This window comes from Euprymna scolopes, chromosome 23 (assembly GCF_053919585.1).
Source record: "Euprymna scolopes isolate OS-2025 chromosome 23, ASM5391958v1, whole genome shotgun sequence".
Classification (NCBI taxonomy): Eukaryota; Metazoa; Mollusca; class Cephalopoda; order Sepiida; family Sepiolidae; genus Euprymna; species Euprymna scolopes.
The window spans coordinates 13305748-13323998 of NC_136504.1; the positions used below are offsets into that span (position 1 = coordinate 13305748).

General features: G+C 32.5%; 1 protein-coding gene across 2 annotated transcripts in view; it reads right to left on the reverse strand.

The window, feature by feature from the left end:
- Positions 1-18251, reverse strand: part of LOC145245765 (uncharacterized) — a 58764-nt gene that overhangs the window by 12209 nt on the left and 28304 nt on the right. For both annotated transcript variants that reach the window (XM_080107373.1, XM_080107374.1), the window contains 6 exons: positions 15382-15454; positions 11087-11214; positions 7506-7620; positions 5053-5114; positions 625-645; positions 242-469 (listed from right to left, as the gene is read on the reverse strand). In XM_080107373.1, the coding sequence (XP_079963499.1) occupies positions 242-469; positions 625-645; positions 5053-5114; positions 7506-7620; positions 11087-11214; positions 15382-15454 (627 nt within the window). The remainder of the gene's footprint in view (positions 1-241; positions 470-624; positions 646-5052; positions 5115-7505; positions 7621-11086; positions 11215-15381; positions 15455-18251) is intronic.

The following is an 18251-nucleotide window of genomic DNA, read 5'->3' on the forward strand; positions in this document are numbered from 1 at the left end:
AATATAATACATGTCAATATAATACATGTTGATATAACATGTTAACATAATATAATGCATATAACATAATATAATACATGCTAACATAATAAATGTTAATGTAATACATGTTATATGTAATACATGTTAAGAAAATACATGTTATAAAACACGTTATTATAATACATGAACTACGTTGGGTTTACTTGCTAGTAAAAAGCTATGAATGATTGTGAGTTTCTTTGCAAAAATCCTTAAATACCTTGTTGTTGAAAAGCCAAAGAATGTTCCTGTCTATTAGCGTTGCTACAAGATGGATGCCTTGAAGCAGTCATTGGAATATATTGATCAGAATCCGGTATGGAGTAGGTCTCCTGTCTTGGTAAAACAGGAAGTGGTCTTTGGCTCCTATAACTGCTCCAGCCAACTTCTGATGTGTTCCTTTGTAACGGCACCGCAGACATTTTCTTGGTTTTCTTTGATGCAGACTCTGACAATCGAAAAAAAAAAATAAAAAATAAAAAAACAATAAAAGTACATCCATAAACTTTTTTTTGTTATTATTGTTTCATCAAATATCAAAGTCATACAAAAACGGTTAAATTATTTGGTTAGTCATTTTTACAGAAAAAAGAAAATACTCACTTCTGGTAATGATGAAATACACTGAAATATAAAAGAGAAAAACTAGTTTTATACTGATTCTATCAATGGAATTCTGTGTATGTTAAAATAAGGCCACCACCACTATGTATACATTCGTTGTACACACAACGATGACATTGCATATACATCAGTTGTTATTTCAATTCATTAATTGAATTGTAATAAAACAATAATTAAATTGGTAATAAACTAACATAAATCTAACCCTACACAAATATAATTTGATGAATCGTACACTGTCTTATTATTCATGATGAGTTATCTTCTCTTGTCAAATAGTTATAAAAATGGTGTCATTTATTGTTACTATTAAAAAATCGGAAAATAATCTTAAATTGAAAACAAACGGTTTGTTTTTAATTAAATTTAGGATATTAGCTGTTTATTTATTTTTATGAACTTTTATTTACTTCGAATAAAGTTTATTGCAATTGAAGTATAAGAAACTACTTTAATAGGGACCATATCTATATGAGTGGGTTAATATTAAAACCGCATTTTAGTGGCCTGAACATAACGCAATGAAAACTAGGGTAAGTCAATATCGTTTTATTTTGGGTAATGTCATTAAATAAAGTTTGAAGGTGATATGAGAAAAATAAGGCATTCAAAATATTTCTTATCTTAAAAATTATTACATGAGGAATCATTTCGTGAAAAAATTTAATTTATTTTACTCATATAAACTAGAGAAATAATGCAAGTATAAGAATCGGTATGACTGCCACTTGCGATTTCGTAAGCATGAAGTAGGCTTGATCTTGCGATCAAAAATCCAGATTAAGTGAAACGGAACGAAATTCAACAAATAAACAAACAAGCAAACAAACAAACACCACCACCACCACAACAACAACAACAACAACAACAACAATATGACAAATAATTTAAACAACTTTTAAACAACTCATTTTCGGAACGAACCGAAGCGAACCAGACTAGTCAGAACATGGCAATTTAAACAATTTTTATTTTTACTCATGTAATTTAGAATGACAAATAATTTAAACAATTTTTAAAAATTGTTTAAATTATTTGTTATTCTAAATTATATATATAAAAAATTTAAATAAAAATATTTTTATAAAAAATAAAAAAAATAAAAAATACAAATAAAATTTGTTTAAAAGGTGTAAAAATTATTTTTCATACTTTTTTTTCTTGCATTTATTCTACATTTAAAATCTGGTTAGTATTACGCTTGTAATCTTAAAAAAAAAATTATTAATCCGTATACATATACTGAAATAATCGCCATTACTTCACTAACTTCTGTTTCTATGACGACTGGATTGTTTTTTTTTTCTAGCGATTATGTCAGCATATAGACATATTTCAAGTGTTTTTCTCAAGATTGCAGGCTAAATAGTAGTGATGGGACGATACCAATATTTTTCCCGATTCTGATAGAATTACCGATTCTGTGCCAAATTCCCGATTTCAATACAATTACCGATTCCGATTCTTTATAAATCTCTAATTATTTAACTATAAGATAATTATTTTCCCTGATTTTCATTAAAACACATGTCAAATATGCAGAAATTTTCCTAAACATAAAATTAAACTTGTGGATGATGATCTATCGATTTTAGTTTTACTTGTAATTTAAAATCAATAAGTATTTATTGTTTTATCATTATTACCAGCAATGGAAAAGTTTGGCTTAAACAAAATCGAAATAAAAAGGACAAAAGAATCGTTTTGGCATCGGCAAATAGGCATCAATTTTTCCGATTCTGATATTGATTCCGATACCCTCAAATCTTCCGATTTTTCCAATTCCCGATTCCGATTAATCGTCCCAACACTACTAAATAGATTTTAACTCGATACAAAATAAGATAAAACAATATTTATCGGCTGTACACAATTTTTCATCGTTATGTTCAGACCTTTAAATTATGGCTTTATCGAGTTAATCAGCAGTTTACATTACATTTAAACTAATGCATGTTGGTATGGTCGAGGAAACAGGGGATAGAAAGGGAATTCCAAAAGCAAATGGTCTGATGAAAGAAGCTATCAAAGTAGAAAATCTTTTGACATTTAAGGAAAAAGAGGGAAGAGGTGGGACTTTACTGCTAGTTGAGTGAGTTGTCGGGTATTTTCGTTGAGAGGGTACAAGTGCAGTAACTTCGTTGGGGCACATTCTGTGGAAGTACAGGGTAGAATGATAAAATTGTCACCCTAGAAAAGATGACATGATTCCATTTCTGCTTGATGAAAACCGGTTTTCTTTTTTTGTTGCAGACCATCTACTAGTTGACCAGTTGTGTACAACTGTCTATTGCATAATAAAGTCACCTGAATTGATTTTTTTAATAAAAGTTTTAAAATAAAGTTGTAGAGCTGTTTTCTTTAGGGCGACCCTTTTATCGTTCCACCTTTTACTTGTAAAATAATCACAGGGATGCAGTACTGTTTGGGACCTACCAGGTTAGAAATTCCTTTGTTTACTTTGTTCAAGAAAGAGAGACAGACGTTCAAGAGTGGTTGGTGCATTAGCCTAGGTGTGTCAACAATACTAACATGCATAGGCAAATGGGAGCTTATAGAAATGTAGAAGTTGCAGAAGTTTTCTAGCCCAGTAGAGAGAGTTTGCCGTCTTTGCAATAGACTTGGCAGCATCTTCTATGTATTTATTCTAATTCATATTACTTGAAAATGTTAGGCCAAAGGATTTGTTCCAAAAATAAAACCTATTTTTTTAACTAAAAAAAAAATTGAAGAGCTATGAAGACGGGAGTGGTACTATTAAAGCGAGTAACCATTTTGTGCTCCTGGATTTATTTGTTTACATAATCACCAGCATTCTCAATGCACTTTAGCCAGTGATAAACGATAGCTGTGCATAGACGTCCGTAGCACACTTTGTCATACATGAGGGTTGTTCCAAAAGTAAAACCTCCTATTTTTTTAACTAAAAAAGTTGGAGATCTATGGAGATGGGAGTAGTGCCATTAGAACGAGTGACCGTTTGTGATCCAGAATTTATTTTTTTATATAGGCGCAACCATTTTACCAGGAATTCAATGACGCATCTCTGCTTCTGACGCACGTCCATGACAGACATTATTTGTGAGTGTTATATTTAATAACGTACTCATGTGCCAGAAGAGAGAAATAGAAATGGTGTTGTGTGTGTGTGGGGGGGGGATTGGATACAATATCATTTAATTTGTTAACAGTTTGTCGTGGACGAACTTAAAATGAACTTAAGCAATATTTAATGCATAAACAGCACACAAATAAATGATTAATAAATGAATACTAAACAAAGTATGTAATTCTTTCCGTTACAATAAGAAAATACACGAGAATGTATATGATAGCAAGGAATATATAACTATTACTTATATTAAAGCTCCTCTGGTCGTATTAGTGCCTTTTCAAACTTTGAGTAACAAAACAGCAACATTATGATTACCTTTTAAAATGTGAACTCAAATGTTGCATGTAGAGACAGTTGCAAATAAAAACTTTGACACATACTGTAATTAAATGTAATATGTACATACAACTAATACACACTTGGCTATCACTGTGACAACAATTATCAAGACACAGCATCCACCACAGCAATGCATCCTACACCCTAACAAACTGCCTAATGAACATCACTAACATGCGTCATCATACTTACACGGTATATCACATACAAAGCACCACATGTAACAAATCATACATCGGTAGCACAGTGAGACACCTGTATATTAGAATCAAGAAACACTTACAAACACAGGCCTCTTCTGTTCACAGGCACTCCACACATGCAGCAATACCAACAAATCCATCAGAGTAGGTATATTGGCCACTGAACTCAACGTTGGTAACCTTCATATCAAAGAATCAATTCTGATTGCTAAATTGCATCCCGAGATTAATCGCTGACGTAAATTAGGTTCATCATTCTTAATTTAACTCACACTATCTCACCATTATGCGAAGAGAATAAAATAAAATAAAACTTTATTTAAGATTATTATATATAATCATCACTACCTAACAAATAACCATTGAAATATTAATTAAATACATCTAATATTTACTTAATATTACTTCATAACACACACACACACACACACACACACACACACACACACACACACACACACACACACATATATACATACAGAGAGAGGGAGGGGGGGAGAGAGAGAGAGAGAGAGAGAGAGAGAGAGAAACTTTAATAAATATTTGAAAATTCCAAAAGATTTTCATAAATATTTTAAAAAAATATATAAGAAATACTGATCCAATGGGTTAGGGGTGGTCTAGTGATTCTCTAAAAAAATAAATGGTACAGAGTTAATTTAGTTTTTTCAAAATTATTGATTGTAAATCCTGTTTGGTTAGTAAAGAAGGGATAATTAAAATAAACAATAGACAAAAAAGAAACTTTACCGACGAGGGTTGATAACAGGACGAGTAAGACACCAAGAACCACAACAATGATTTGGAAGTCACTGAAAATATGAAAATAATGATTAAACATTTCTCAATCTAATATTTTCAATTTAATATTTCTCAATAACACATCACTCAACAAATCTCAGGCCTGACACATAGACGCCGCCATTAATAAAAATACATATAATTTTTCATAAAGTACTAACCTTCAAATGGCATGTGTCAAAATTTGATTCCACTCAAATTGTTAGTTTACAAATTACAGTTATTCAAGTGAAACTAATGCTATAAAATTTAAAAACAATAGAAAAATCTGATTTTTATGTGTTGATAAAATATTGCTTTCTGATGAAAAATACTGCTCAAGCAAAGCAGTGGCTTGATAAGTATTATTCGGTTCTGCTTCGTCAGGAACAGTGATTAAAAATTAGTACAAATCTGATTTTGTACAGCATGCAGTGTTCACATCAGGCAAGAAGAATAAAGGAAATAAAATGGCGGCTGTGTTTAGTTATAGGTTGGCGATTTCATGAGGTAATGAGACTTCAGGTCATCTAATATGCATATGAAAGACAGGCGCTTTCAATAAAAAGCCTGGTTATCAGTGAGGGGCATTCCTTTCAGTAGAATTGAGTTTTGTCAGATGTTTATTTAATTTTGATACCGAGAATTGTGAAGAAGGAGAAGACTTGTTCAAAAAAAGCAAATTCTCACAATTTTTTTTATTTCAATTCAAACTAGGCTGAAAACCTGCTGAAACAACTCGTGATATCAATGAAGCGTTTGGTCCAGGAACCACTACTAAATGCGCAGCACAATGGTGGTTTAAGAAATTTTGTGGCGGTGACGAGTCCTGAAGATGATAAGCATAGTGGTCGGTCATTGATGTGAGAACGATCAATTAAGAGCCTAAGTCGAAGCCAATGTACGCAAAACTGTTCAAGAGCTTGTTTCTGAATTAGACATAATGTATATGGCGATTTCCAACCACCTTAGAGATATTGGAAGGACAAAAAAGCTTGATAAATAGGTGCCTCACTAATTGAACGACAACCAAAAGAAACGTCGTAATGAAGTGTCATCTTCCCTTTTTTTATGCAACAAGAACGACTCGTTTCTTGACTGGGTTGTGACTTGCAATTAAAAGTGAGTTTTTTTTATGACAACCGGCGATGCTCAGCTCAGTAGTTAGATCCTGATGAAGCTCCACAACACTTCCCAAAGCCAGAATTGCACTAAAAGAAGGTCACGCGGACTTTTTTCGTGGTCTGCGACTGGTCTCATCCATTACAGTTTTTTGAATGCAGGCGAAACTATTACTGCAGACAAGTACTATCAACAAATGGATGAAATGCAGCAGAAACTTCGACAACAACACCCAGCGTTAGTCAGCAGAAAAAGCCCAATTCTCCTCCATGACTATGCTTGACTGCACACTTCTAAGCCGACCTTGCAGTAGTCGAATGAATTGGGCTACAAAACTCTGCCTCATTCGCCATGCTCTCCAGATCTCTCACCTATTGACTACCACTATTTCTAGCATCTTGACAACATTCTGCATGAGAAATGCTTCAAAAACCTAAGCGGTATCAAAAATGCCTTCAGCAACTTCATCGCCACCAGAACGCAAGATTTTTATGTTACAGGCATAAATACACTTGTTTTGTGTCGGCAAAAGTGTGTTGATTCTGATGGTGCTTATTTTTATCAATAAATTTCCGTTTGAAGCGAGATATGTTTATCTGAATTTAAAAATTAAAAACCGCAAGAACTTTCTTATCAGCCTGATAGACTGAGTAAATTTTTAATTTTGTTCCAATTCAGAGTTCCATTTTTTGGTGAGCCAAAATTTATCCACATAAAAAAAAAACGACCTTGTGTCTTACTCTTCTCTCGTGGGGGAGGCATGTGAATCGAAATAAACAAATCACCAAACATAAACCTCGACATCACATTTACCCACACTATAATACACACACACACACACACACACACACACACACACACACACACACACCATATTCTTATAGTGTATATGTGAGCCTTCTTCAAGTGTCTATGGTACTAGCTAACCATTTTTTTTTTATTTTGAACGAGTCCATTTATTTAAGATAGAAGTGCTGGGCTCTTCTCATTTCACAGTACACACCTTGAGATTTCTCATGTTTGAACTCAAGTAACCTTAACGGTGGCCTATATAATATATTAAGATATAAGTTTTCTAATGCTTTTTGTAAAAAAAATTGATTCATTATCAACAATCTAACTGTTCAATAGATCTTGCTTGCTAGAACCTCCGCGATGACGTCATTTTTCAGCTTACAGGCCTTAATGACATATATTAAAAAGGCCACGCCTTAACCATAGCAACATACATTTTTACCTCCTAATTCTTTGTGGATTGACAAGAGGTTGTCTATAATTCATCAATAATTATTCCTTCTTACCAATTGAATAGCCTTTTATTGTTTGGTTCTTGTTTGGTTTGTTCCGATTTGAAGACATATTCTGTACTGGGTTGCGACTCAGGTCTTTCAATAGGTATCATTTGGGAATACACACCTAAAAATTGGTTGAAAATATACAATTAAGACAGCATTTATATATATATACACACACACACGCACGCACACACACACACACACACACACACACACACACACACACACACACACACACACACACACACACACACACACACACACACACACACACACAAATAAAATAAAAAATTACAATTAAATTTACCAAAATGATCCAAGATGGTAAAACTAAAGTATATTATAAATATTAAAGAATTAATATTTATAAAGTAAATAATCTTATCAAATGTCAATTAAACAAACATTCGCCCACTGCTTGTTTTTTTACAAGCAAACAAAACTTTTATAATATACCGCTTCACTGAGAGCATACACCCATTTTTATGCTCATCTCCAAAAAAACTCCAATTTTATTTATTATACATGCATACCATTATTTCAGCCCTTTAGTAGCATTTTTAAAAAATTGTTTGCACATGTCTCTTTTTTTTATTATTCATATAGCAGTGGGGCCTTCATCAGTGCTAAGAATATCCATAAAAACCAAATAATAAAAGTCACATAACAATGTTATCTCTAAAGTTTTTATATGCTCAGATGGTAACGGATGATGCTGGAGAGCTATATGTTTTGGTTTCGATTCTAATTGATGACACCCAAATCATATTTTATTTTAACATTTAAAACATTACTATATATTGGTTATGATATAATAATCAAACTAGAATTGGCTCTATAATGATAAATACAAAATATGCATAAATTAAAATAGCATATTTAAACGTATCTTATAATGGGACAATGCTGACCGACTTGCTAGCATATATATATATATATATATATATATATATATATATATATATATATATATATATATATATATATACAGTGTCTATATCAATATATATATATGTCTATATCAATATATATATATGTATATATATATATACACAGTGTCTATATCAATATATATATATATATATATATATATATATATATATGTCTATATCAATATATATATATATATATTGATATATATTAATTTTATTTATACAAACATTAACGGCTACATATGTGCATACATGTTTCTGTAATCACCCACGTTGGGGGATTACGTCCTCAGGCCAAGAATTACCTTCAAAAGCCATTAATATACCTGCTCTGTTCACTCATTGAGCACTATTTTGGTAGACACATGTTGTTTCATTGGATGTACTTCTAGGAAACTAAACTCTACTGGCTATATATATTGATATATATATATGTCTATATATATATATATATGTCTATATATATATATGTCTCTCTCTCTCTCTCTCTCTCTCTCTCTCTCTCTCTCTCTCTCTATATATATATATATATATATATATATATATATATATATATATAGTCCTGGTCAAAATCATAAGACCACTTAAGAAAGTAAGCGTTTACGCATATTATCGAATTTTTAATCAAACAAATGGTTGAAACCATTGCCAAAAGGGAAAATATGATGGAAAAAAATGAAATCTACTTCATTCGAAACCTTAACCCTGATCTAATAATTATATATGTCAGCTCTACTACATAATCAAGTTACCTGAATTGGTTTTTTCATTAAAAATTTTAATATAAAATTGTAGTTTTATTTTCTTAAGGGCTACAACTTTATCGTTCCATCCTGTATTTCTCTTCATCTTTCTGTCTGTTCCACTTTTTTCAGCACCTATTCAGCCAATCTGGCTGAAATGTTGTATGAACCTTTTTTATCACAAGGTGCAGTGAACTAAGTATTATGCCATCTGTTCAATGTCCAGCCATTTTGGAACAGCTATAAGCCTATCTTTTGCAAATTTCGCACAAAACTAATTTATATGTCTGGTAGTGTTCTTAGATATATTTTGTACAGAAATTTATCCGATAACTATCGAAAATTGAAAAAATCGTATCTTAAAAATAGCTTTTCTCTCTTATAAATAAAAAAGAATAATTTTTACAGGAGAATATTTTACGTTACACCGAGCAAGGGAGATAATAAAATTAGAGCAAATCATTTTTTCTTAAAAAAAATTAAAGTTTATTATAATCTGGAGATATAGTTTCGTGGTAGAGTATTCGACTACAGATCGTACCTCACCATTTTATTTTAATTTTTTCTTATGAGTTCAATTGATGATAAAAGAACAGGTACCATTTAAAATCATCATAAATCGTTTCTTCATTTGCATATTTTAAAAGTAAAAATTAATCAGAAGTGTCTTTTCCAAGACATCGTACAGCCCAAATATCAGCTGATGTGATATTGCCAACACAGACTGAATTTGATGAACGACATTATCATTATTATTTTTCTATTTTTATTTTGCGAATTAGTTCACCGGGCAAATTATTCATCGTGATATATAATAATCAATAAAGGATTGATTCTATACTGATACGTACGCAATCTGAATAAATTAAAATATCATGTTTAAGCATATTGTACGAACGGACAACGCCAGGCTGCCAGTTAATATATATATATATATATATATATATATATATATATATATATATATATATATATATATTGTATTTTGTGTACAGAAAGTTGTTAAATGAGATAAGCCATTGGTACCGTCGGTTTTAAGCCCGATAATTAGGACCGTTTCAGCTATCCATATCAAGCTCTCTTCAGCCAATACTCATCTCTTGTTAGATGAGATATATCATTGGTACCGTCGGTTTCAAGCCCGATAATTAGGACCGTTTCAGCTATCCACATCAAGCTCTTTTCAGCCAATACTCATCTCTTGTTAGATGAGATATGTCATTGGTACCGTCGGTTTCAAGCCCGATAATTAGGACCGTTTCAGCTATCCACATCAAGCCGTCTTCAGCCAATACTCATCTCTTGTTAGATGAGATAAATCATTGGTACGGTTGGTTTCAAGCCCGATAATTAGGACCGTTTCAGATATCCATATCCATATAAATATAAGTATGTTCTTATTTTTTGGATTTTCCTTTTAATTGAGCACTCTGATGGATTTATTTTTCCAAAAAGTAAACTAATCATATATATATATATATATATATATATATATATATATATATATATATATATATATATATATATATATATATATATATTATTTAATCCATGGGGAGAGGAGTGTTACATCGACTGAAACGTTGTGCAAATAACACTCAACATGAGAACAGTAGTCGGAAAGATCTAAATAAGAAATAATCAATCCCCATCTAAAAAATTAGAAATAGTAACGATCATTAACAACACACGTTTTCGTATTAAATTATTGCGGATCCTTCCCGAGTTTGACAAGCTACACTTGAAGAAGATCGGCGGTTACATCAATCGAAACGCTGTGAAAATAACACTCAAATTGAGAACAGTAGTCCGAAGAATGCAATTAATATGGATTGTTACTTATGTTCGACATATTTGAGCAGCAACAATGCTGGATCAATCTGCCATGAAATCATAACATTTTGATACTTACTTGAAGTCTGACTTTCTTTTGTTTGGCTCGTGTCATCGCTCACTTCATGATCTCTTTGTGGCTTTTTACAAATGGCTGTCGTTTGGAAGTTACCGGTTTTTTTGTAATCCAATCGAAGAAGCTTACAACTAAAAAGAAGAGAAATAAATATATCAAGACATTATTTAGCAAAAAAAAAAAAAAAAAAAAAAGACAGAAATAAAATTGAACATGCATTTCTCTTCTCTCAATTATTTTTGGAATCCCATGAAATATGTGCACGAAAAATATTTATTACTAGCAGGCCGCCCGGTCGTAAAATACGTTTAAATATGATATTTTGATCAATGCAGATTTCGTATATATTATTATATCATTTTGTATCCAATATATAATAATAATAATTTAAAAAGTTAAAAAAAAAAAGTCTCGTGTGCCACCACCAAAAATCGAAATCAAAACGTTTAACTTACAATTTACTTTTTCCTTTGACGTTAATAACTGTACTACGACCATGGTGTCTAACTCTGTCCCGTGGGGAGGCATTGTAAATAGGAACTGTACTATGAAGACATGTTTAGAGCAAAGCTAAAAATTAAAACCTGAACCAATAGCTATTACGTTATGCATGCATATTCATAATGCCGTCGTTCGACTTTCACCCGGCAAATTTCATCTTTTTAATTTTCACACTTTTTGCACCGATTTTCCCCAGCTAAAACCCAAATATAAAGTTCCGCATGGGTTCGAATACCCTATATATGAAGTTTCATATCTGTAGACTAAAAACTGACGGAGGAGTTTTCGTAGGCAACATTTTTTTAAACAAAAATATATACGCATACATAAATATATATATAGAAAGAGGTTTGTGTTTACTATAACCTTTTTACGCAAATATTACACAAGTATAAATCATGTAGAATATCTGCATGAATATAATTACACGTAATAGTTAACTAAAGATGATCATCCCATGAGAAAACCGAAAAAAATAATACGGAATTAATCAAAACTAGCGGAACCTGTGGAAATTTCATAGGGGACTCATTCATATGCAATAAATCAATGTTGGCATTCTGTAGATGTTCAGCGTAAATGGAGACGCTCTGATATTATTGTAGCTTTTTTTTGTTAAAACTGCAAAAGTATTTATCTAAGTTAGCAGGGACGCCGGGTCGTAAGGTACGCTTAAATACGATATTTTAATTCTTGCAGATTTAGTATATATTATTATGGAGTTAATGTTTTATCGATTTTTATATATTATAAAATTGCGATTTCAAAAATAAAAAATATATCCATATGACTTGGGTGCATCAGCTTGAATCGAAATCGAAACCAAAACTTATGAATAATATATATATATATATATATATATATATATATATAACTTGAGTTCCTTCAACCATAACCGAAACCAAAACCAAAACTTATGAAGAATTCTTGATAAAATAATTTATATAAAAAAATTGATGACTTAAGTGTCATCAGCTATAATCGAAACCGAAACCAAAACTTATGAAGAATTCTTGGTAAAATTATTTATGACAAGACATGGAAGTACATAACAATTAAACGACCCGGATATAAGCGTGACACAGAAAATAACACAAGCTATCGTATTAATATATAGATTAATATATAGATGAATGTTTAAAAGAATATGTAAATTAGCTAGATCTTTTGCAGATAAATGCAATTCAACGATCTATATATAATAAAGTTATATTTTCTTTTTAAATAAACAGAAAAATTTTGGAGGGGAAATGGTTTTAATGATTTTTAACTGATAAAGAGTGACTATAAAGGGAAGTAATTCGTTTCTCATTAATGTTTGCGATGATGATGATTTTTGTGTCAACGGACGTCGGATGACACATTCCTCCTCCTCTTCTTCTTTTTCATTAAACAAAGAAAATTCTATGTTTCATGCCTTTTCCACATCTGCCTTGCATTTTGGTCATGGCGGCATGAAGTGGCTTTCTCCATGAAACGCTATCATTTACGTTGGTTTCAAAGTGCCAGTGCTTGTGGCCATCTTTGATTGTGTCATTCCAAGTTTTTCTCGGCAGCTTTTTCCTCGTTTACCCTCAACTGAAATGTTTGTTTATCAAACCAGAGCTTTGTTCAAAAGGGCCACACCACCATAGGCAGTTGCAACGTAAAGCTGACTCAATAGCAAAGAGTCAGAACTAACTCTATCATCAAGATGAACACCACACAAATTCATCTAACCATGGCCCCAGTATTTTTCTGCATCCTCAGAAAGATTGAGCATTTATATTAAATTGCAGAACCAGGAAATCTTTAGCACAGACTTGACAGATTTATTGTTTTGGGTTTGGGTTAAAAAGTTTGATCCATGTCCAAGTAACCTACATCTAAAATTTCAAATGTTTAGGCCAAAAATTGGCGGAGGTGTTTGGTAGAGTTTTCAAAAGTCAAATCGTTGAACTTTAACCCCTTGACAGCCAAATTTCTGGCCGAAAACCAATTAAAAATATTTTCCCAATTCCCAAACACCTTATGTCAAATCTCGAGTCTGTAGACTGAAAATTGCTAGAGTAGTTTGGACTAACAATTTCACTATATATATATATATATATATATATATATATATATATATATATATATATATAAAGATAGAATGTGTGTGTGTGAAGACACTTCTCAACCTATATACTCAACGAATTTTTATCTACAGACTTGAAATTTGGTATAAGGTATTCAGACATGTGGGAAACTTTTTAATTCCTTTTCATCCGGAAAAAGGGCTGCTAAGGGGTTAAAATTGAAATATTTGTACTTGGGGGATCATCAAATTTTTATCTGGTTGTCAACTGTTTCACGACTGTGCATGCACAAATTGTTCACATTATGTTAAGAATAAGTAGGTTTGAAAGCACTTTTTCAAGATTGTGTCAAGCTGGTATAATGATTATTGTACTTGACTCACCATATTTATGTTTTGGTTTTGATCTCAGGTCGAGTAGTTTTTTTTTTACACTTACAAGAAGTGAACTGTTTAGGAAAAACTTAATACTCGCATGCACATGTCTCAGTTTCTTTTCGTTTTGTTTTTTACTCCATTCTTTTAAAAAAAATTTAACGTTATGTTTAATACCTACGGTATTTCTGTTTATAATAAATAAGAAATCTGCATTAATTAAAATATAATATTTATGCGTATTTTACGACCGGGCAACGCCGGGCGGCCCGCTAGTATATATATGTAAACCTGTCTTGTTTCCAAGTTTTCCATTTCATTTATTCACATGTAGCATAACATCACGAACATGGTTGTTGTTTTGAAATCAACTGCGAACAACAAGTAAAAATCTAAAGAAATAAGAGACAAACATGATCTAAGATGAAGTATTTCTGTCACACGAAGGGACGACCTTCTTAGAATAGTGTTTCTTACATTACAAAACCGACTTTGAAACATCCACAGCAAGAAGTCGTCTCTCTACCACAACTGGCAAAAACTTTCTTTTCTTCATCCGTGTTTTAAATATCAAACAGAGTTTTCATCAACAGAATTTATTTCAAAAACTTCCCATCTGTTAAATACGTTACAACGAGATTACTTCCATGCATATGATCGTCTTCAAATCCGATGTAAACAAATACTTGTCATAAACAGTCCTCTTGTATTATTTGGATTATCCACACTACGGTTATCATCTTGAGTGTTATTCTCACAACGTTTCAACCAATGTAACTTCCGACCTTCTTCAGATATATCTTGTCAAACTTGGGAATCTTTCTGTTAATCTTGAGAATCCGTATAGAATTTTGAATGAAATCCTTTATTTAATTTATGGTGATAGCATGTTCTTGTTCCATCAGCCATGGCCAGATAGAAGTCTTAAGTAAGTTACAGTTGTATTCTTAGTATCGCCCGAATTGAGGATTGAACCCTCAACTTTCAGAAGAATGTCACTTAAATCTGAATTTTACTAAGTACTTTATCCGAATTCGATAAGATATACCTGAAGAAGGTTGGAGGTTATATGAGCTGAAACGTTTATTGTGAAAATAGCACGCAAAGCGAGAATAGTAGTTTGCAAGGACCCATAGCATAACAGATAAAGTAGCTAGTATAAGGATTCTAGACATAAGGTTTATATGCATTTTAGTCTTTTTTTAAGGGAACATAAAAGTGGGGCAAAACTGTTCTATTCAGGGAATTAATTTTACTCATACTTAAATGATATTCTTCTAACATTTATATAAAATTTTATTTAATAAGCAATAAGAAAATAAGTAATAAGAAAATCGATCAATTATGAGTTTCCTGTTTTACGTACTTAATTTGTTTTTTGCAGAAACCATAACCTTCCCAATCCTTGTAAAATCCGAAGGCACATGTTGTACATTTTCCTGCAGATAAAAATATATAAAAATAAAACAATGTGTTTATAAAAAAATATACCTACACAAACGTACACGGTGGAATGATAAAATTGTCGTCCCAAGGAAAACAACACTACAGTTTTGTTTTAAAACTTTTATTAAAAAATTCAATTCAGGTAACTTGATTATGTAGCAGAGTTGACATCTATTCAATGTAGCCACGTTCAGCCTCAATCACTGCCTCGATACGGAGCATGCCTTTTCCACAAGCACCAGCAGGAGCTTGGCAAATACTCGGTGGATGATGGCAATCAAGCTGGCTTGGATGTTGTCGCAGGTCATGTTGGTGATGTTCTTGATGTATGACCAAAGTTGTCCAGCGAGTTCAGGTCGGAGGAGGAAGGGGGGGGCAGTGAGGGAAGGGTACAGAGTCATAGTACTCCTTCTGAAGCTAAACCTGCAACTCTTTGGGCTTGTGGGCCAGCACTGAACCCTGCTGCCATACCCAGGGTCTGCCAGCGGCCACCAGATCGCACCAAGAGATCACCACACTCTTCAGCACATCCAGGTGCACTTTGGTGTTGACTTTCAAGCCGACTTGAAGATGTGAGGTGGCATGATGTGGCCATCACTTGAAATCACAGCAAAGACTATAACCCTGGCCAGAAACTTCATTGAGCTGTCCCCTCAAGCATTGTACCTTTGCATTTTGAGAGTGCTGGCAATGGTCCTGTTGTCATACCTTGGATCGATAGAGAGCATGAGTTGTACAGTGGCGCATCTCTGATCTTTCTCGTTGAACATTGTGTCACTTTCAGACATGATAGAAAGCTCCTATCGCTCTTGTGATTTGTACACAACTGGTCAACTAGAAGATGGCCTACAACAAAAAAAGAAAACCGATTTCCATAAAACGGAAATGGAATCATGTCGTCTTTTCTAAGGCGACAATTTTATCATTCCACTCTGTATTTATAAGAGCACATGAACTTATGCATTGGATGTGCAGGTGGAAAGGCAATATCAAAAGAAGAATGAAAAAGTCCATCCATACAAAAAATATATCAATTTTTATTGCCAAGCAAAAATAGTTAGTTGTGAAAGAAAGTTCAAAATATATTAGAATGTATTAAGTGATCAACAACTTACTTAGTTTGTGTAGTTTAGACATGTTTTCTTATTTTCAATGTGAATATGTGTGTGACAATGTTTAAGTTTAGTAGTTAGTAGACTATGTAGACAATGTGTGTGTATATATATATATATATATATATATATATATATATATATATATATATATATATATATATATATATATATATATATACAAACGCTTGCCTTGGCTTAGTCATTTTGATAGTGTGTGCATGAACTTAGGATGTGTAAGTGAATTCAGTAAGCAGTCTGTGTATATGCTGTTGCTGTGTAACCATTAATTTGTAGTAGTTTCTTGTTGTGTTGCTATGCAACTTTGGTCAAAGGCTGAGGCTGATTTTTAGTGATATACTCACGGTTAGAAAGTGAGACAAAATGCTCATGTGTTTGGTTTTTATATTACATGCAAAATGTTGTAACATGCGGAGGAAAATATTTTTCTGTGTCTGATTGGTCGAAAAAAGATATTTATTGAGATCTTATCTAAATGAGTTGTGGAGTTGGAAGGTATAAGAGTTGCATAATAAAGATAGTGATTAAGTTAGCTAGTGTGGATCTTGACACATCATAATTACCAAATCTGCAAAACAGGATAATTCCCAGGGTTGAATCAAGGGTGGCTGACATCTAAGGTCCAAGCTAAGCAGTTGGCATATAATGTAGAAAACTTTGATAATCATTAAGTGCGAAATGTTACACGATTCTAGTCAAGTTAAATAATTGAGTAACTAAGAGAATGTTTCTCTCTCTCTCTCTCTCTCTCTGATGTGAGTCAGTTCTCTCCAAAACCTTTAAGAACACTTAGCGAATGTCTCCTTATGTATTTCCTGCATGAATAGAAGCTTTATTTGTATAGCAACTATTAGACGAAATTATGATGATGAAGAGTCTAAAGAACTATTTCTCATTAGTTTGGTTGGTTGTTTTTGTTTTACGGCATATCAACCCTTTTCAGGTTATTTAATGCAAAATCCAAAGATTTTGAAGAATTTTTTTTTAATAGAATAGTCGGTTTCTATGCAACCCATAGTTGGGATCCTAACACTACCACTCCGAGTCAGAGTGGACCCGGGAGCAATGGCAATTAAAGGATGGCTCCACACTCCCGAAAGTCTGCAAGCTGGGGCCTCACCACTGGATATAGTTTAAGGTTATATCCATGATTTATTTGTCATTAGAAAATATAACACAAGGTCAGACTCTGACTCCTAGAATTTAAAAAAATCTGACTTCTTATTTTTGAAGTCTTCGAATATTTAAACTCTGTTGATATTTGCAGATTAAAACCTCTGACTCTGACTGAGTTCTAGCATACTTATGTGTCTGACCCTGACTCCTTCTTTCAAAACCTCAGACTTCTTTTACCCCACAATCCTGCTTCAAATAACATTCACTAGCTGCTGCTGTTTCTATAGATGTCATAATTCAATTCATAAAATATTTTTTTATGAACTGATTTACGTAAATACGTAATTAGAAGAAGCTGAAAAGCGTTATCAGTTAAAGATCGCAAGGTCATCAAACATTTTATGCACTTTTCGATCTGCTCACCCGAGTGATCCAACCAGAGTTGAGCAGACCCTGATTTGCTTCCCTAATGACAACAGCCACAGAGAGATGAAAATGGCTAGGTGGTTAATGACACAGACTGACAACCTGGGTGTGCCAA